Below are 21755 nucleotides of genomic sequence, written 5' to 3'. Positions count from 1 at the left end.
AAGAGAAATAACAAACAGCTGAAACAAGGCAATAAATAATTATTTCTCAAGCTGATTTTGACTTTGTTTATATGCACTTTTTAATATTGGTTCTTAGTTATCTTCTGGCATCTGACAATGTGGGTGTAATCTTTTTATGCCATACTAAATGGTGTTGGTGATAGAAATGGCGATAGGCAACTTTCCCAAATATAGTAAATCTGAAACCCTGCTTTGTTTCCAATGAGATTGATTGATTTGAAGACGTGACCCAAAATGTCTGGCATAGCGCTATGCAAAGCATTGTGGTATGTGACTTCGGGAAGCAGAGCAGTGATTGACAGCTCTTGCTTTCACTCCGATACTGTTCATCTGCAGAACCCTTGGAAACTTACTGCAGGCAGTGTTAAGGCAACTAGTCCTTTTTCCCTATGTAAACGCTTCAGATATTTTATGATGTTATACAGTATATGTCAGGGTGCTGATAATGAACACAGGAGCACCAAAAGTGTCTTCCTTTTGTAAGGGTAAGAGCACGTTTGCCAGTGCTTTTGAAGATTTTTACACGTGAAGTGCTGCCCTAACATTCAGATTTAATGATCTGAGCATTTGTTATAAATCTAATGGGAAAAGCCTGTTAATGAGTATCACCATGGCAACTTATGACTGCTATAAAGTAGGCCCCATTTTTACAGCTGGTAATAATTTTGATTAGGAGAAACTGGTACTTTCATCTTGAAAATGGCAAATAAAAATACCACTTGTGGGTACATTTGCATGTCTCAGGTTTGCAACCCTGTCTTTCCCCATTATCGCTTAGCACAGCGGTGCGCAAACTGGGGGGTGCGCCCCCCAGGGGGCGGGGGATTTGTCTGGGGGGGCGCGGGCGGTTGCATAGATCCCACCTCCTCCCCTAGCATTTAAATTAAATGCCGGAGGATAGAGTGAGGCCTCTGCAACTAACTTACTGGGATTCTGAAGAGCTGCAGGGGACGCGTTGCCATGGCAAATGACGCGGGAGTGCCATCACGCATCCATCTCCATGGCAACGGGGTCAGGAGATGTCACGTCATGTGATGACGCCGCCAAGCAAGGTGAGGGGGGTGCGAGAGCAATGTGGAGCAGGCAGGGGGGTGCAGCTGAAAAATTTGCTCTCCCCTGGCTTAGCATACAATGCTTCCACTCCCGCCAGGGATTCTGGGTACATGAGCATAGCACCTTGAAAATACAAACGCAAATGAAATGTAGTACTGCACATGCTCATTTTGTTTGTTGAAAACTCCAATTAAATTATTTCTGATCATGTGCAATAGCTCGATCATCGCTGCAGCGTACTCTCTTTGAGAAGTATGGAATTTTGTAGCTATCCATAGTGCAGCAAATAGTTCATCCACATGTGACATGCACGTGCCAGGCCTGCTCCAGGGTCTCAAATCTCATGCGTGGTTTATACTCTGGTCATCAAAAGTCTGTGAGTGGGCATGCAAATGGATAGTGTCACTTTTCGCTTCCTCCCTTTTTACGAGGGTAGTCCCACATAACAGGAATAAAGAGTTCATCATTGTTCTTAGCTTCCTGAGAAATTCAATTTCACACAAGCACATTATCGTCCTTAACTTCATGTGTAAAGTAAGGACTTCTCATTTTTTTTTTTTAAAGTATGCATAATTTGAATGTTATTTTGGTCATTATTGTTTTTCTCCATCTCCTTTAACACATTATGTTGCAATAATTTACCTTTTTGCATCACTCTGGTTTTAGAATGCAGTTATACGATAGTAGTATCTTTGTATTGTTTTCTTGTAACATCACTTTCTATTTTTAATAAGCGGTGTTCTACCTTCATCTCCTTCAGACCTTCATGATTCTGATATAAACAAGGGAATGAACCCAAAAGCTGATGCTACCAGAGTCAAGTATATAAGGGGTTAATGGGAATAATCCATAGTCCGCTGTACCGAAGATGGCTCCTCACCATTGACATGAATGATAAGTCATATAAAAATAATATGAGGATAATGTAACTCACCCGTGGCGGGGGGGGGGCGTTTTGCAGTGTGGGGCTGGGTCCAGGAATATGAAGTATCCAGAAACACCGCACTCCTGTGTCCCTTGTGCCGTTAGCTGCTGCCCTTGCCCGCCCGGTGTTTGTTGTATCCTCGGGAAGTTGCTGAATACGTTGAACTGTGTATCCCGCTGGAACGTCTCCCCTGGCGTCTTTCCTATGACGAGGGAGCTTGCGGTGGCGTCCTAGATGTTTTTCCGCGCCAACCCAGCTTCCATATGGATACCAGCTGATTCCGAATCAGCGCACGCTGTTTCCCTCAGAGAGGAGGAGCCGCTGGTGCGTCCTTGCAATCACTGCGCTCCGGCGTGCCGATGGTTGGGGGGTATGACGTCAGCGCTATCGGGATGTATCGTGGTGAGGAGTCTGCGTGCACCAGCCGAATAAAATGTAGATAAATAGTTGAGTAGAGGCGGTCACAGCACTTGGAGTCCAGTCAAAGGATGAAGATAAAATCAGCTTTATTAGAACATGCTGTACATCGCAGATAACAAACTCTGACGCGTTTCGTCTCTGTCCGAGACTTTATCATGATTCTGACCCTACACACAGTAAAGTGTGTGACACATTTAGTCACATTTGGTTACAATCCAGATTTGCCTCTCTGAGCTTTATCCAAGTAAGGACTTTGGTATTAAAGCAACAAAACATGTGAAATCTTATGGGATTTAAAAAAAAAAAAAATCGGTTTTGTAGGATTAGATAAAACTTACTGTATTTTATTATTATTATTATTATTATTATTCAACTCTTAATACAATTTGTATGAGGTTTAAAGCATCCTTTGATTTCTGTAGCAGGCTTTATCCCACCTCCAAAGCAGTGCATGATATTTGCAACACTTTACTGTTTGGGATAATTTGTTGCCAATGTTCCCAGCAGTTTGAACTGTGAACTGTAACAATAGATAATGTTACCTTAGTAATATCAGGATACATTGTAGCTGCAGAGTTACACGGACTGAAGGATTGTTTGAAACTGACAGGCGTCCATTATGTTAGGCACACAATCAAGATTTTTACAGATTTATAACAAGAGCACTAAAAGATTGCCAGCTTGGGTGAGAATGTAGAATTCTACATTGCCACATACTTTACATACAGTATTCAAATAGGAAAAGAAAAAAAAGAGGGAGAATGTAGTATTGCAGATTTAAGACGATATTAGCCTGGATTCAAAGGTTGTTTGGTGACTTTTGGATTTACACTTCCATCACTTCTATGTAAAAAAAAAATGGCAAATGAAGAAATCTGACAAATGTTCTGCAGTGTTCTTGTGAAGAACTGTCTGTCAGTGCATACTGAGACTGGCTATCCTGTTGCTATTCTGTTTTGTGATGGGTCACTGCGTTGAACAGGACCTGTCTTGTGCGCACCACAGTAAAAGTCCCTTCCCTTTTTTTCTACTTGGCCTCTGGGATGGAGAGAGGGAAACCTTGAATAGAATCTTCTTTTCAGGGTCGCCTATGATCTGTAAAATGTCCTTCGTTTCTGTGTTAAGGTGCTTCCAAAACATTTTCTGTGAGCTATGTGGGATTGCTCCTTTATCTTGCTCTATACTGTGCAATGGTATTTTAATTTCACATAGTGACCCGGTCACAGTTTGATCTGTAATTCTCCTGTATATGTAGTTTCCGCCTTTACACAGTGACCTGCACCCTAATACTGCCGTGCTGCTCTGCTCCCTTTGATTTGCTGCTGTGCAAAAACACCACCTCAGCCCGTAACATCTTCCATGCTGTGAGAGGTCAAATGAAAAAAGATCATCCAAAAAAACAAACCGCAGATATTTCCTCACCCCCCCCCCCCATTTAGTTATTTAAGAAAATGCAGCCTACATAGGGACTTTTGTGGAATATTACTCAAATAGGTGTTTTGCTTTTTTGCAGGAAAAAAACATAGCCCCACCTAAAAAAGCTTCCAGCACCTTAGGCAAATAATGCTGAGAATCTCTGTGCATGGCCAGACTTCCACATAAGGCCAAACTTGTTTCAAGTTCTGAAAAGCAATAATATTTGTAATATTATTTTAAGAACTAGTGTAGGCCGCGCTGGAGAACTCCTGCATTAAAAACCTTCTCTTTTTTTTTTTTTTTTTTTGCCTTTTACTCAGATTGGTTGAATATGAAAATAGTGTCGTGAATTAAATTGACTCATTTGACCTGATTTTGTTTTTCCTATTAAATGGCTTTATCCTCATCTGTTTTGCAAGGTTTCTGCAACTTCACATTGGTTTACAGTAAAATGCTCACAATTCCACCAAGTAAATATTTCTGGTTGTATGAATGTAATTGTTTCTAATGAATGACATAAGAAACAAATATTACTGTTATATCGCTCACAGTGTACGCAGTGATGTACATAGACTTTTGCAGTCACAGTGCCTGGTAGGGCTTACAATCTAATTTTGGTGGCTGAGACAAAGGGAGATTGGGACTTGGCCAAGGTCACAAGGAGCGGACGCTGGGGTACGAACCAGACTCTGAGTGACTCTGAAAACAATGACACATTCAGCCCAGGTGCTTGTGTATTTGTGTGGGGTTATGTGCATTTGCATTACTTTCTTAATACAGTCTTGAAAGAGCGCGCATCATAGTGTGAAGACTTTGATCCACCAAATTCATTTCTGCTTATCCACATCCACGTTTGCGGTTAAGAGGCTTTGTGGAAGGAGTTTACCAGAAGCTGCCGGGAGTCATCCAAACGCGATCTGCACCCGAATCTGCTTTCTCGCCCATTGACTTTTAATGGCAAATATTGCCGATTCGAGCACGATACAGTGCATAGCGTTTTGATGATTCAGTGGCGCTGTGTTAGATAGATTTCCTTTATTCCCATGGTTATTGACTTGCTCCCTCTACTCAAAACAGGCTCCTCCATCCACCACATGTATTTTCATATGTGCTTAACAACTCCAGTTTCCACCAGCCTACCTGGAAAGAGTAATGTTGATTGGATTCTTGTGATGGGGTTCCCCTTTGAGCCTTTTCTTAAATACTGGGTTTACTTTGGTCAGTTTTCATTCATCTAGTGCACATATCGCTGTATGTGTATCAAAACAAAGTTTGCCTTGGTGCTAATCAGTAGGTCTTAATGTGATCAGAAAATTGTGGCATGCGTATAGTTTGGGGCATCTAAGGAATGACCGGAGAGGGGATGTTGGGTGAGGATATTAGAATAATTCTCTGTCACTTCAAGTTTCCGTTTTGAGAACACATACCCAAGCGTGTTGTTGTGTTTAGCATGGCGATGTTCTTTGTCTTTCTCTAAAATGTCTTTGCATTTCTATGTAGCCTAATCTTGTATTATGTGCATTTCATTGCAAGGGCTTTTGTTACTGAGGAAAGTTCCACAATTATTGACATTGAACTTCATGAAACTGAGAGGAAAATGAAAGCCATTGTTGTAGAAACAGAATTTGTACACTGATTATTTCTATATACTGTGAGGGAAAGAAAAAAAACGGAGCATAGTTTATTTGTCAAACGTTTATAGAGTGGCTGCACATTATTGTGGTCTATCCAAACTCATAATGCTAAACCCATGTTTTAGGTTGAAAAGGTTCAGATCCAGGTGAAATGTAGTAATTTGAACCATGTGTAGTTAATAGTCAGACGGTTCCAGATCACTTTGAATGGATTGCAAAATCGTTTTTTGGCTTGGCCCTGTCATGGTCTCCCTTTCCCAGCATGAGGTCCTTTTTGGGTTGATCAGCTCCTTCGCACTTCTCTCGTCCGGAATGGCCTCTGCTTCGTGACTTGTAGGTTTGCATCATGTCATCGCCTGCAGTTCTGGGCTGGCCCCTCTCCTCCCTGTGTGTTCAATCAAGGATACGCTGAACGGCGAGAGAGATTACATAGTGCAATAGCCGCTCAGGGCTGGAGGCGACGTCATGACGTGGCGGCCATGGACTTTCTCTTCTATTTTGAGGGATGGGCCGCGGAGGTGCCAGCTAGGTGGGATTTTGTGCTACGAGAGGGAGATTGTGACCAGAGACGTCCGCGCCCTCGACGTGTGTGTTTCTGTAACATTCCCCTAAATGGGGGGTTGATACAAATTTTGAAAACGTAGTCTACATTTTTAAGAAACAAAGTTTTTTGTTGAGCAGGAGAGGGCGGGTGTGTCTGTGACACACACACACAAAAACACAAACTCATACTAGTTACCTCTACGATTGGCGCTACACCCCCCAGCCTCACATGCCAGACTAAGCGTCGCTGATTGATCTCTCGATTATGGCGCGCCTTATCCGGCTTTGCGGTTGTGCTAGCACACTATGATGGGGAGCGCTGTTGCTGGGGGCTCTAGCGGCAACATTTTAGGCGTTCAGGGGAACAGACACCCGGCACTTTTCAATCCTTGTCAATTAATTCACGTTTTTCTTTTCCATTTCAGAAATCCTAAAGCAGACAATCAAAGAATATATAAAAAGATCAATAACGATGCTTCCCTTCGAATACAAAACTTATCTGTTTTGGTGAAATTAATCAAATCTTACTATCAGGTGAGTACATTTTTCACTTTGCTGAAAAAGAGTAACTTGAAGATTTTTATTCAGTGCTTACTGCTGAACATTATTGGAGAATTTGGTATCATTTTCAGTTGTCCTGTTTTGGTAACCGCTATTTCTAAGGCTAGGTCCCCGCTGCAGCCGGTGTTGTGCGCAGCCGCGTGCGCACCTCTCACAGCCCCTTACATGCTACCTAGCAGTCCCCAGTGACTACTCGCTTCCTGGCTCACTGCATACTGGTGACACGTCAGCCAGCAGGGGATACTACTGGATTGTGTTCCTGTGCGGCGACGCATCACATGGTGCGCTAGGGAGCCAATCAGGAACATGTTTATTTTCATGTTACCAGAGATTTGCCAGAAATTTCCATTGCAAATAAATTAGTTTGATTTACTATTATTATAGCTGCTGGGGGGGGGGGGGGGAAATGCTGCAGGCAGTGTCCTATCGATGCAGAGAATTGCATCGGACTGGGCTATAACGGAAGGGTTTTTTTCCCCCCTTTTTCAGCTCGTTTTAATTGAAATGGGGGGAAGGATGGCATTAAAACTGTAATTTACATCGACATGGCATTCTTTTTAGCGTGCTCGTTTCGTCCTTCCTGGGTAGGAATTATTTTCACCTGACCCGTTTTGGCCTCGCCCCTCCTTGCCTAAAAAAAGCTCCCTACAGATCGCGGTGAAGTGCCGTGCAAGCGCCGCCAGGACGCAAGGCTGGCGCGTGCAGTGGGGCCTTAGCCGAAGAAGGACATGTGCTTTTGTATCTTCGCTGCTGTATGTATTAATGGTTTCAGCAAGCTGATAATATCTAGCATTGTTGCCAGGATTGTGTCAACATTGGGATTTTCATAGGGTTACTGAACGGATTTTAGGCTTTCTTCCCTTTTGTCTTGGGGAAGGAATTATTTTTATGCAGCAGCCCTAACTATTTTTGTATAAATATTATTTTCATCTTGTTTACATCACTGTAAAATAATTTTCTAGGGTAATAAAATAATACTTTGGAGTCCTGCTAAAATGGCTTCCATTGTGAACTTCGAAAACTGAAGAGAAAAAAAACCACAGCCCTGATCACTGCCACATTTGAATACATAACACTGGAATTTGCATAAAACCAGTGTAGACATTGTATAAATACATAAAATCAGAGTAGCCTGCAAATCCTGAGATTTTTAACTTGGAATTTGCACTTTTAGATCCAATTTGAAACACCTTTAAACATCTATCAGATTGTCTGACACCCGTGCTGATATGAGCCCGAGTGAGGGCTGAGTGGGCCTGGGAGTTGGTATTGGCGTGATTAAGCCTGGCACTTTGATCAATCACAACTTGGAATAATTGCTCTGTCATCACCTCCCACAGCTGTATCATCCCCTGATGTTGACGTGGTAATAGAAATTTTCCAGCTACTCAGGATTTAGCTGCGGCATAATCACAACCTCCACTTTGTTACCTCACGACACTTTTGGTTTCTACTTTTTCCATATTAAGATTTTAACCTGTTTCCTCTGTATTTTGCCCTCTCTCTGTTTTTTATTTATGTATTTCTATTTCTTTTTGGTGAGACAATCCCTTCAACAAAAAGCCTTTTGGTGATTTTATATTTGAAAACTTGGGATTTGTACTTTGAGACTGACGAGTAAAATACCCATAACACGTGTGTATACCTCTATGGTGTTCTTCTTAACTATATGTTGCTGCACAACTGATGTGTTAAGTTACTTGCCCAACCTTTTTGGAGGCTTCCATCAATATTTTTTTTAAAAAAGTATCTTTAAAAATTAGCAGTGCTCTGTAACTCATTAGAATGGCAGTGCTCTGTAACTCATTAGAATGGCAGTGCTCTGTAACTCATTAGCATGGCAGTGCTCTGTAACTCATTAGCATGGCAGTGCACTGTAACTCATTAGAATGGCCGTGCACTGTAACTCATTAGAATGGCAGTGCTCTGTAACTCATTAGCATGGCAGTGCTCTGTAACTCATTAGCATGGCAGTGCTCTGTAACTCATTAGCATGGCAGTGCTCTGTAACACATTAGCATGGCAGTGCTCTGCAACGCATTAGAATAGCAGTGCACTGTAACGCATTAGAATGGCAGTGCTCTGTAACTCAATAGCATGGCAGTGCTCTGTAACTCATTAGCATGGCAGTGCTCTGCAACGCATTAGAATGGCAGTGCACTGTAACTTATTAGAATGGCAGTGCACTGTAACGCATTAGAATGGCAGTGCACTGTAACGCATTAGAATGGCAGTGCACTGTAACGCATTAGAATGGCACTGCACTGTAACGCATTAGAATGGCAGTTCACTGTAACGCATTAGAATGGCAGTGCACTGTAACGCATTAGAATGGCAGTGCACTGTAACGCATTAGAATGGCAGTGCACTGTAACGCATTAGAATGGCAGTGCACTGTAACGCATTAGAATGGCAGTGCACTGTAACGCATTAGAATGGCAGTGCACTGTAGATAATTGAAAATAGAATCATCTAATTCACAAAAATTGTACGGTACTACAGCTGACTGGTATGGAAAATGCTGCGGTCTGTCCATTGCTACACCATGTTATATATGTATTTCAGTGGCACACTAAATGCTTCCTTTTAAAGAGCGTGCGCAGATGCAATAACAATAAGAACAATAATTCTTCTATCAGGATTATAAGGGAATTATTCCTCTGTTATTATCTTGCATATGATTAAAGCCATCTGATGCTAGGAGGAGTGGGGACATTTACTTTGCTTTATTCTCAAGCAGCTGTATAATCAACCTAAGCACAAATCATCAAAGTATAAAATTGTGTGTGCATATGTGTGTGTATATATACATATATATGTACGTACGTAGCCAGTCTTACTGTTACCGGTGCCGCAGCCAAAACTACACAGCACTGGCAGATGTGGCAGCCACGACGGCGCTGTGAGTGGTCCATTCCTTTCAATGGGACCTCCGGCAGTGGTAATTCTCCTGGCCCGTAATCGGCACAATCACGGGATCGTAGCACCTGGAACAATAAGACATGCTACAGATGTGTGTGTGTGTGTGTGTGTGTATGTGTCTATACACACACATACAGTTAGGTCCGGAAATAATTGGACACTGATACGTTTTGTTATTTCGGCTGTGTACCAAAATAAATTCAAGTTACAGTTAAATAATGAATATTGGCTTAAAGTGCAGTCTATCAGTTTTAATTTGAGGGTATTTACATCCAAATTGGAGGAAGGGTTTAGGAATTACATCTCTTTAATATGTAGCCCCCTCTTTTTAAAGGGACCAAAAGTAATTGGACAATTGACTCAAAATCTGTTTCATGGAGAGGTGTGGCTATTCCTTCGTTATTTCATCATCAATTAAGCAGGTAAACGGTCTGGGGTTGATTCCAGGTGTGGCATTCGCATTTGGAAACTGTTACTGTGAACCCACAATATGTGGTCAAAGGAGCTCTCAATGCAAGTGAAACAGGGCATTCTTAGGCTGCAAAAAAAAAGAAAATCCATCAGAGATAGCAGGAACATTAGGAGTGGCCAAATCAACAGTTTGGTACATTCTGAGAAAAAAAGAACGCACTGGTGAGCTCTGCAACACAAAAAGGCCTGGACAACAGTGGTGGATGATCATAGGATCCTTTCCATGGTAAAGAAAAACCCCTTCACAACATCCAGCCAAGTGAAGAACACTCTGCAGGAGGTAGGCATATCATTATCCAAGTCTACCATAAAGAGAAGACTTCATGAGAGCAAATACAGAGGGTTCACCACAAGGTGCAAACCATTCATAAGCCTCAAGAATAGAAAGGCCAGATTAGAGTTTGCCAAACAATATCTAAAAAAAAGCCAGCCCAGTTCTGGAACAGCATTCTTTGGACAGATGAAACTAAGATCAACCTGTACCAGAATGATGGGAAGAAAAAAGTATGGAGGAGGCTTGGAATGGCTTATGATCCAAAGCATACACATCATCTGTAAAACATGGTGGAAGCAGTGTTTTGGCATGGGCAAAAGCAACCCAGGAGTTTTTTAAGTCAAAGAAGTGGAATATTCTGCAATGGCCGAGTCAATCACCTGATCTCAACCCGATCGAGCATGCATTTCAATTACTGAAGAAAAACTGAAGGCAGAAAGACCCACGAACAAACAACTGAAGACAGCTGCAGTAAAGGCCTGGCAAAGCATCACAAAGGAGGAAACCCAGCGTTTGGTGATGTCCATGCATTCCAGACTTCAAGCAGTCATTGCCTGCAAAGGATTCTCGAAAAAGTATTAAAAATGAACATTTTATTTATGATTGTGTTAATTTGTCCAATTACATTTGAGCCCCTGAAATAAGGGGACTGTGTATGAAAATGGTTGCAATTCCTAAACGTTCCATACGATATTTTGTTCAACCCCTTGAATCAAAGCTGAAAGTCTGCACTTCTATTGCACCTCGGTTGTTTCATTTGAAATCCATTGTGGTGGCGTACAGAGTCAAAATTAGGAAAATTGTGTCAGTGTTCAATTATTTCTGCACCTAACTGTGTGTGTGTATATGTATGTATGTATGTATGTATATATATATGTATATATATATATGTATATATATATATATATATATATATATATATATATATATATATATATATATATATATATTCTTCCGATTATGGGCCTCATGCAGAGAGCATAGAATTTTAAAATTGGCGAATTTCATAAAAAGTAGCTTTTTTGGAGAGTTTTATTCTCCATATGCAGAAAAGTGCGAATTCTGCTATGTTTAACATGGATGCGTGTGGCGAGTTTAAATTGGCGAGATGCGCGCTTCAGAAACGTGTAAAAACAAATTCGCGCCTTTTTTTTCCCCTTTACTATAGGCGGCGAGCGCCATCTTGCCATCTTTTCCTGGCGCGGCAAAAATGCGAGAATCGCGCCATTTTTTGGCGCGAACAGCCGCTACTTGCCGTTCGCACCTCTCTGCATTCGGAGAGTTTTAAAAATGGCGAGATGGAGGTTCTCGCCAGCCGCGAGGCGAATTTTAGCAATTGAAAAAACAAAATGGCGCGTTTTTCGGAACACGCCATTTTCTGCCGGTTTCTGCGCGAAATTGTACAAAAAATGGCGAATTTCGAAATAACGATGCTCTCTGCATAAGGCCCTATGACACCGTTTCAATGTTATAGGTATATCGGGATTTAGTGTGTTCTGACAGGTGGCCTCTTATTTAGAAACACGAAATCAAATAAGGCACAATACATTGTTTTGTTGCCCTGGGTCGCAGATCTAACAGCCGCATCCTGTGCCGGCACTCCTTTGTATTCTGAAATTACATTTGTGAAATGTGGCCCTTCTGACCTTCTATTAACGGAAGTAGTATTTATATAATAGAGTTAATACATAACAATAAATATTCCTCAGAAGAAAACAATATGCACAAATATAACTTCAAACCCCAAAGTCAATATATTCAGTGTAAACAGAGAAGTGAATAGCATGGGGCCACATTCCTGTATAATACGATAACTGAATAATAAAGATGACACAACTTTATGCATAAATCAGCCTTATCATTTGTGTACGTAATATTTTGTTACACTAATCTGAAGATATATTAGGAAGTGCCCATGAGTAAATTTTTTGTATACTTGAGTTATAGCATTTTCATATAGTATGTATATACGTCTTCATACAGTACGTTTTCATACAGTATGCTGTATATTCATACAGTATACATCTTCATACAGTATGCATATACATCTTCATACAGTATGCATATACATCTTCATACAGTATGCATATACATCTTCATACAGTGTGCATATACAGTTTCATACAGTATGCATATACAGTACAGTTTCATACAGTATGCATAGAGTATACATTTTATCTTGACTTCACATTGCACAATGAGTGTTTCCTTTGTAAAACTAACTCTGTTTAATCGGAATCATTATTCCTGCAAGTTTGTTTCACAAATAACTTCAAAACGACTACATAGAAACACAGAATTTGTCAGTGGATAAGAACCACTTGGCCCACCTCGTCTGCCCATTTTTCGATCTGCTGTAAAACCTCCGATCCCATTTGATCTTTGGCTTTGTTTTATATGTAGAATCACATTAGCAAGCATTATTGCGTTTTCCTTACCTTTGTTGGGAGGCAATTCTATGAATCCATCACACTTTCCATGAAGAAATACTTCCTCACATGATCTATTTTTTTTGCTCTCTAAAATATGCTTCCTTTCTGTACTTTATTCAAACCCTTTATGTATTTGAAAGTTTTTAATCATTCCCCACTCTCATCCTTCTCTCCTCCAAGCTGTACATATTGAGATCCTTCAGTCTTCCCTGTTAAGTTTTATAGTATAGTCCTCTTTGGGAAAACAAATATTTACATGTTTAGGAAGCACATTTAATTTGTGCTCCGGGGACTCCCTACTTCCCGAGATACTTACCAGTGTACGTTCCACTCCTCTTCCGGGGGAAACAAAATGGAGGTTTAAATCTGTCACCTGGACCAATAGGAAGCCACAATGTCATCCATAGCGGCTTCCTACTGTCCCGCGTCGCGCAGGGGATTTAAACTTCCATTAAGTACCTGCAATATCTTGGGAAGCCGGGGGTCCTCAGAGCTGAAAGTAATGCGGTTCAGCTCAGGAGACCCCTTTCTTCCCATACATATAACTAAATGGGGGGGAGGGAGGAACTGCGCCTTTAAGTAGCCCTTCTGTGCACAATCTCTAATTTAGTTAGGTCCTTCTGGATACTATGTATAAAAACCTTATCTTTTCCAAACTAAAAGAAAACATTAATTATGTTAAAAATATGAAAAAGAAGCACACACAGCGCACCAGAGGAAAGTGGTATATTTAAACGAGTAAAATAAGAAAGTAGCAACTTCCAATGAAGTAAAAAGTAGATGGATGAGTCACAATACACTGCGCCTTCGGCCGTACGAGATGCCAGGGGAGTGTGGTATTAGTCGGCTTCAAGTCCCGCATGCAGGGACTAGCTTGATGGTGCCGGCAATCCTGCACTTCCGGATTGCATCTCCCTGAAGGAACTCGGCATACAGGAGGCTGGCGTGTATCCAGGAGACACTGTTAGGCACAGAGGCAAACACTGATAAAAATCAGCGGTGCCAGGAACGGTCCAGGCACCGCTGATTTTTATCAGTGTTTGCCGCTGTGCCTAAAGGTGTCTCCTGGATACACGCCAGCCTCCTGTATGCCGAGTTCCTTGAGGGAGATGCAATCCGGAAGTGCAGGATTGCCGGCACCATCAAGCTAGTCCCTGCATGCGGGACTTGAAGCCGACTAATACCACACTCCCCTGGCATCTCGTACGGCCGAAGGCGCAGTGTATTGTGACTCATCCATCTACTTTTTACTTTGTAAGTTGTTACTTACTTGTTTAAATATACCACTTACCTGTGGTGTGCTGTGTGTGCTTCTTTTTCCTGTTTGATCCTCGAGTATTTTCTTCGGTGGAGCTTTGTGGAGCCGGGAGGGCTCCCACACACAGCAGCTGCAAGGAGTGGGAGTTACTTATTCCATCTACCAACACTCTTGAAAGCACGAGCGCAGATTCACCCTTCTATTATATGTTAAAAATACATTTACTTACCTGAAATCCTTAGCGACTTACGTTGGTATGTCATTATTCATGTTCTTCCATTTGACACATGTCTTCTTGGTATTTGTATGGAGTGCGTCATGTTACATTATATGTACATAAATATATTGCCAGTCTTAAACGCAATTTTAAAAGTACATGAATTATGAAGGAAAATATTTATTTTTTCCTGTTACTATTATCTTATTTTACCCTCCCCTTATTTTACCCTCCCCTTATTTTACCCTTGATCAAATGCTTAGTTCACCAATTACATAAATTGCTGACCGATAAAGCATCAATAATGCAACGCATAGAGAGATTATGTTCATACAAATGGATGCACTAAGAAATGTTTGTCTTCTAGCATTTATTGTTTGCACCAAACTTCACATACCATGCTGATGTGTTTGACACACACAAGTGACGCATACTTGTCATTTATTGTTACATATGTGCGCCAAAAGGCAACATCCAAACTCCTCCTACTAGCGTCATCATTTTTTTCTTTGACAAAAATATCTTAACTTGCACACCACACAGCACATAAACATTGGTTTTACACACTTGCGCACAGAGACGCACTAACTTGTTCTTCTGTATGTCTGTTTTATTACAAAAGGATTCAGAACTACACTACTACAGTATATACATAGTCTCCAGAACTGAACATAGTGAGTTCTTACCAATGATCTATAAAGTGCCATCACCCCAACTCTTTCTGCTGCTAAGGCCTCGGACATGGTCAAAAAGACGGTGCTGAGCCGCACTGAGGGGAAACATTATCCCTATCAGCGCGGCTTTAGACGGCGCTTCCGCAGGCGTGCGGAGGAGTGTGGAACTTCAGCCGACAAGCCAATTTTAGTTTTCCCGCTGAGGGAAGCGCAGGGCCGGTCACGTGACTGCCAGAAGCCAATGGCAGTCCATGACGTCGGCGCCGTGACGTGGCGCGCTAGCCCCGCCTCCCGCCCGGCACACAAGCGCGCTCGCTGACGCTCATGCAGGGACAAGAAAAATCTCCTGCTTGAGCAGGAGAGCATGAGCGTCAGCGCTGCCCAGCGCTCCTCCCTGCACCATGTCCCAGGCCTAATACCTCTCCCTATACAACTTAACAACCTGCTGACTTTTTGCATTGCTTTGTTACATTGCTCGCCTACTTTTAAATCGGCTGAAATAATCCGAAGACCCTTTAATCTATAATAGTTGATATTATAATGTCATTATTTCTGTACTCTGCATTTAGGAATTTTTTTTTTTTTTTAACCAGTGGTGTTATTTTGTACTTTTTGCACTTAAATTGCAGTTGCCACACTCAGCCATTCATCTAATCTGCCTAAATTATGAATCATTATCTTTACCTCTCCACCCTAGAGAAGGGGTGCGCAAACTTTTCCCCCTGTGCCCCCCCTGCTCGCGCCCCTTCTATCCCCGCCCCCCTTACCTTGTCTCCAGCATTCTGACGTCATGTCACATCATGTGACCCCATGGCGAGGCGTCGCCAGAGACAAGGTAAGGGACTTAGAGGCCTTGCGCGATTCCCAGCATTTCATTTAAATGCTTTGGGGAAGAGTGCGGGGCCTCTGTTAGCGCCACACGCCCCCCAGTTTGCGCACCCCTGCTCTAGAGTGTTAACTTTGTTGAATATCTGTGTCCTATGTATATAATAGAGGGTGAAGTAGAGATAGAACCCAAATACAGCACTCAGGTTCACGCTCTGTATGTTAAGTGAATGATTTAAAACATAACTTTATTGTATCACATATATAAAATAACTAGCTGAGAGACCCGGCGTTGCCCGGGATGTAATGTTCCCGTTCCTCTCTCTCTCCTCCCCCCTCTCTCTGTTTGTCCCCCATTCACATCAATCCAGTCCCCCCCCCCTCCTTTGAGGTGATGCTGCTGGGGAGGGGGAGAGGTGATTTGGAGCGGGGAGGGGGAGAGGTGATTTGGAGCGGGGAGGGGGAGAGGTGATTTGGAGCGGGGAGGGGGAGGTAGGTGTGTGTGTTGTGTGTGTGTGTGTGTGTGTGTGTGTGTGTGTGTGTGTGTGTGTGTGTGTGTGTGGCGAGCCGAGGGGGAAGAGAGTGGCAGTTGGGTGACGTCACACACAGCAATCTGATTGGCCAGAGGCTGAGGACCAATCAGATTCACCGCAGATAGCACTAACCTCACTAACCATTCGATTTTATATATTAAGATGGGTGTTAAAAACTGACGACCTGAAGGAAAAGTGACCTTCAATACTAGAACCATATAGGTTTAGGGTCTAGAGTGTAGGTGTGTTCTGTGAATTACAGATAGCACATACAGCTAAAATCCTTATGAGGATCTGTCCAATCTATACTCACTGGCTCTAAGGAGAGTACTGATGGCCGCAAGCGCCTAAAGCGAACCAAGTATGGCTGGATAATTATTGTGTGCTCAGAGACTATCAGGTAAGTAGCTACCGGCCACTCATAAGGCTAAGGCCCCGGTCACGGCGCTGTAATGCGCGCCCGCGCTTTTGGCTGCGCGTTCCGGCGATTCCCTGGTCTGCAGCTCACTGCAGGAGCAGAGACCGGGGGGGGGCGTGGCGGAGGAGTGACGGGGCGCGGCCATGACGTCACCCGGCAGGTTCGCCCTCATTGGCTGAACCGCCGGGGGGCGTGCCTAGCCGCTCGACGCGAGTTCCTGCTCTCAATTCTATTGAGAGCAGGAGTAGCTCTCGCGCGAGCGCTGCGGCCCCCCCTCGCAGCGGGCCCGGCGCCATTGCGGGGAGGGCTCTCGTGAGCGCAGCGTCCGCCACAGCGGACGCTGTAGCAGGCAGCGGGGGCAAGGCCTAATGCTAATAAGGTAAATGAGGAGTTAAGACTCCAGTCAGTAATTATAGTGACCTTTTAGGTAGGTGCGGTGCTTGGTCTGGTTGACCTATGGTGCCCTGCTATAGTGTAGTGATAGTGAGGGTCTGACCCCTAATAACCTCAGTGATAGTGTACACAGGTTAATTGCACTGTGTGCAGACTAATACAGGGAAGAGCACACTGACACATATAACTGTGGGTAGCAACCAAAGAAACAGTATGTTTAATCAGAATACATGAGCTGGTGCACAATAAAAATCAGAGGCGATAATCGGTAATAGTGAGCTCTCAGCTGCTTAATAGGTGATAAACTGTAAATGTTGTGACCCTGAGGACAGGTATACTCATGTACAGTGACTGATACCTCCTTAAACCAGGGATCATTGAAAAGAAATTACAAATATAAGCAGTCTGAGTGCTGTTGAGAACTATAGAGTCCCTATAGGCTGCTATCAGGGAATCCCTGAGTGGTAATAGTATCCAATGCAGCTCGCTGTAAAGCAAGGGACCTAATTAGTGCATAGTACCTCTACCATAAATAGAACAACCGATGCCAGTATTAGAGAGGACTAGAGAGGTTCAGAGTGTCCATCGGGGCACTTTGAGAACCTGTGTAACCACACGAGCAGGGAACCGCATCACCTCGCAGTCTGAGACTGTGAATGCGGTGAAGATCAGACCCCTGCGCGTGCACGTTGGAGAACAGAGCCTCTGATTTTTATTGTGCACCAGCTCATGTATTCTGATTAAACATACTGTTTCTTTGGTTGCTACCCACAGTTATATGTGTCAGTGTGCTCTTCCCTGCATTAGTCTGCACACAGTGCAATTAACCTGTGTACACTATCACTGAGGTTATTAGGGGTCAGACCCTCACTATCACTCTACACCAGGCCTGCACAACTCCAGTCCTCGAGGGCCGCAAACAGGCCAGGTTTTTAGGATATCCCTACCTCAGCACAGCTGGCTCAATTAGTGGCTCAGTATGACTGACCCACTAATTGAGCCAGCTGTGCTGATTTAGGGATATCCTGAAAACCTGGCCTGTTTGCGGCCCTCGAGGACTGGAGTTGTGCAGGCCTGCTCTACACTATAGCAGGGCACCATAGGTCAACCAGACCAAGCACCGCACCTACCTAAAAGGTCACTATAATTACTGACTGGAGTCTTAACTCCTCATTTACCTTATTAGCATTATGAGTGACCGGTAGCTACTTACCTGATAGTCCCTGAGCACACAATAATTATCCAGCCATACTTGGTTCGCTTTAGGCGCTTGCGGCCATCAGTACTCTCCTTAGAGCCAGTGAGTATAGATTGGACAGATCCTCATAAGGATTTTAGCTGTATGTGCTATCTGTAATTCACAGAACACACCTACACTCTAGACCCTAAACCTATATGGTTCTAGTATTGAAGGTCACTTTTCCTTCAGGTCGTCAGTTTTTAACACCCATTATTTTATATATGTGATACAATAAAGTTATGTTTTAAATCATTCACTTAACATACAGAGCGTGAACCTGAGTGCTGTATTTGGGTTCTATCTCTACTTCACCCTCTATTGTGCATATACCCAAAGCACCGTTCATCTATTACCTGTCTGAGGCAGTAGCAGGGGCTCCCCTATCATTTGGCAGTCCTATGTATATAAGCATACTTTTTTCTTACGGCTATTTGTAATGTCACTAACTAATAGATTAAAGTGCACTTTTGCCAGTGCAGATCGCTGAGGTACTTCACTGGTCACCTTCCCCTCCTCTGAATATACTGCAGTCAGTGACTGTGAGAGAGAGATTTTACTAGTCTCAAGGAGGGCTGGTGTCTTAAACGGGTCTAAATCTTGAGCCATCATGTGCAAAATGTGTTTTCTGCACTAAACCGAAACATAATAGGACATATATACTGTATATGTTTAATAAGGCTGCGCGCAGTGCAAATACCGCAGCTCTATCAGGCCGGCCATAGTGAGCACAGCCACGTGAGCGGCAGAATTTTGAGCCACCAAAAAAAAAATTGTTTTTACGCATGACGGACGAATCACGTGAGCGGTTCAGCCGATGAGGGCGAACCAGCCTTGTGACATCACGGCCACGCCTTCCCGTGGTGAGCTAAGTCCACAGATCGCTCGGGCAACAGGCTGAAAACTGTTCCTGAGAAATGTATAAAAACTGCAGTGTTTTCATGAAAATCCTTAATCATGTAGTTCAAAATCTGTACACAAGAATTAATTAAAACATTGTTGCTGTAGTAATTATCTTGAATGAGAGTACATTGCAGGATGTTTTTCTATTTTGGAGGTATTTAAATGCATTGTCCCCTATAGGACCTCATCGATATGGTAATCCGGTTTATTCCCACCCATAATCACCAAAAAGGTATGGGCATCGGATTATGAAATAAGTAAGGGCAGTAAACAGGCCCTAAACTGTTTCTTAAAACATTTTCTGGATACATTTACCAAAATTATTACAAATACTTGTTTTGCTTTTCTTTTAAGGCATCTGACATAGATCATCAAATTGGTCCTTTCCCTTCAAAGGGGGGAATTGATACAAGTTGCAGTAGGTGTGGGTGAAAGTTTGTTTAGGCCTTTTTTTAAAAGGCAAAGCAGAATACATTTAAAATCCTGTGTGAATCATGTGCTGGATGGAGTACTCCTGTACATTCTAATACATTTTGACATAAGAATGGTTACTGTTGTTGAAGAGAAGTTGCCAGTGTGAGTGGCTTTCTTTTTATGAAAAAGGAAGGTGATGGCCTATTCCTGGTATAGAACAGTTAGGTTGACCAGACGTCTCGGGTTTTTGACCGTTGGTCCCGACTTTCCTGCCCTCTGTCCCGGTTTTCCGGTGCGCTGGCCGCGCATGTGCGATCGGTGCTTGCCGGTCGTGCATTCGCACAAGCAGCCAGAGAGTGCCGATCGCGCATACACAATCAGCAAGTGCTCATCGCACATGCGCAGTCGGCACTTGCGTCTGTGCGTGCGTAGCATTTGTCCCGTTTTTTGCCGGAACAAGTATGGTCGCCTTAAGTATAGTGGTTAAAAATTAACTGTAAATTTGCTTTTTGCTGCCATCCCAAGGTTTGTGCAAAGCATCACAATACAATGCACAAAATGTTATCAAAATCTCCTATTCGCAGTTACAGAGCAACCTTTCTGAGTTCTTTGCTATTCTTCCAGTACCATTCGCCTCGTGCAGTAATTTATCTGTGATCAGCATTTTTTCAAGCTACATCCTGTGCTTCTTTTAAGCCAAGCAGCAGCATGTCATCAAGTGAATGGTACTTGAATCAGCCCTTTCTGGGATTGAGGAAATGGAAGCTTAGTCAGACATGGAACTGAGTCCTTTGACTTTGCAGAATCATATCCTTTATCAACAGGGTAAAGATATTCATCTTTGTGTTCTTGGAGTATGAGTTAGCAGAGATAACAATGGAGTGTTCTTTAAATCGGGAATCCTTCCCGTCTCATACAGAAAAACATTTTGTAAACCTCTTCTCAAGGCTATTGGATTCCTTTAACAACTGTAAACTGTCGGAAAGTTCCATTTAATATAAAATATATATACGAATATGGTGTCTTGGGGAAATTTCTGAGTGAAATCGGTGACAATGATTTCGATCCTGTCCCTTTCAAAAGACCAAATGAGAACGGGAGGACACCATTATTGTGGAAAGGGGTAGCAACATGGTGACAATCACAAAAAGGAGAGGAGCTATGGGAAGTAAACCACATTACAAATTACCTTATTTGCCCGATTTTATAGGGTGACCCTGAATAGAAGGCGACCCCTTAATTTTAGTAGTAGCTGGAAAGAAAGTTTACACACAAACATACACACACACACACACACACTCTGTGTGTGTGTCTGTGTCTACGGTCTGTCTGTCTCTTTGTCTCTATCTCTTGGTTTGAGCTTCTTGCCACAAGCAACATGGCTGCTTCAGGCCCCCAAGGTGGAGCTTCCTCCGTGTTACCCTCCCACAGTACCTCACAAAGTGGGTGGGGCCCGATTTTATAAGGCGAGTATATGCTTTTCAACTTCACTATTGAAAAAACGTCTCCTTATAATCCGCAAAACTGGTCATTACAAATGCTTACAGTTGTGTGATCCAAAAATGCATTTTGTCACTAAGATTTAGCAAATGAAACACATCACTGCCACTGATCACTTTGGTGCTAAGAGGGACAACACCTACAGTACAAGAACATATTTAAGAGTTGCATACAACATTTAAGTACTCGCATGCATGTCAGCTTTGCACATTTACCTCCAGACACTTATCTGTGAAAATAAAGATCACCCAATATGCAATTAGGATCATGACTAAAGAAATTATTATTATTTAGCAATCATAAATCTCCATCACCATTCTCTTAGCATACAATGTTTCTATTGCAGCTAGGGATTCTGGGAAATGACATGCAAATGAGCACACAGGGTCTATTTATCAAAGTCTCTCAGCTGCAACATTGGTATAAAACGAGTGCAAAAGAATTGCACCAGATTTATTAAAGAACAAAATTAAATAGTCTGCATTCTATTGAATTCCTTTTTATATATACATCTGGTGTATTTTTTTTGTAAATCCCCCCTCACCCCCCCCCCCCCCCCCCCTGGTTTCCAGCTATGGGACTGTTATAAATAAACCCTTTGTGTCTTTGTGTGAGGACAGCATGCAGTGGTTCTTCTTCTACTGGTTACTAATTAAAGAGCAGCACACACATTGTTAGTCCTAGCAAAGTTCTTCAGGCTATTTTTTTTAA

The 21755-nt window shown here is 42.7% G+C and overlaps 1 protein-coding gene across 8 annotated transcripts in view; it reads left to right on the top strand.

Annotated features, from left to right (window-relative positions):
• The window catches only part of CCDC88A (coiled-coil domain containing 88A), a 185390-nt gene that overhangs the window by 63931 nt on the left and 99704 nt on the right, over positions 1-21755 (top strand). For all 8 annotated transcript variants that reach the window (XM_075595981.1, XM_075595983.1, XM_075595982.1 and 5 more), the window contains exon 3: positions 6438-6546. In XM_075595981.1, coding sequence (XP_075452096.1) covers positions 6438-6546 — 109 coding nt within the window. The remainder of the gene's footprint in view (positions 1-6437; positions 6547-21755) is intronic.

Source organism: Ascaphus truei, chromosome 4, assembly GCF_040206685.1.
Source record: "Ascaphus truei isolate aAscTru1 chromosome 4, aAscTru1.hap1, whole genome shotgun sequence".
NCBI classification, from domain to species: Eukaryota; Metazoa; Chordata; class Amphibia; order Anura; family Ascaphidae; genus Ascaphus; species Ascaphus truei.
This window is presented reverse-complemented; position numbering and strand designations above follow the sequence as displayed.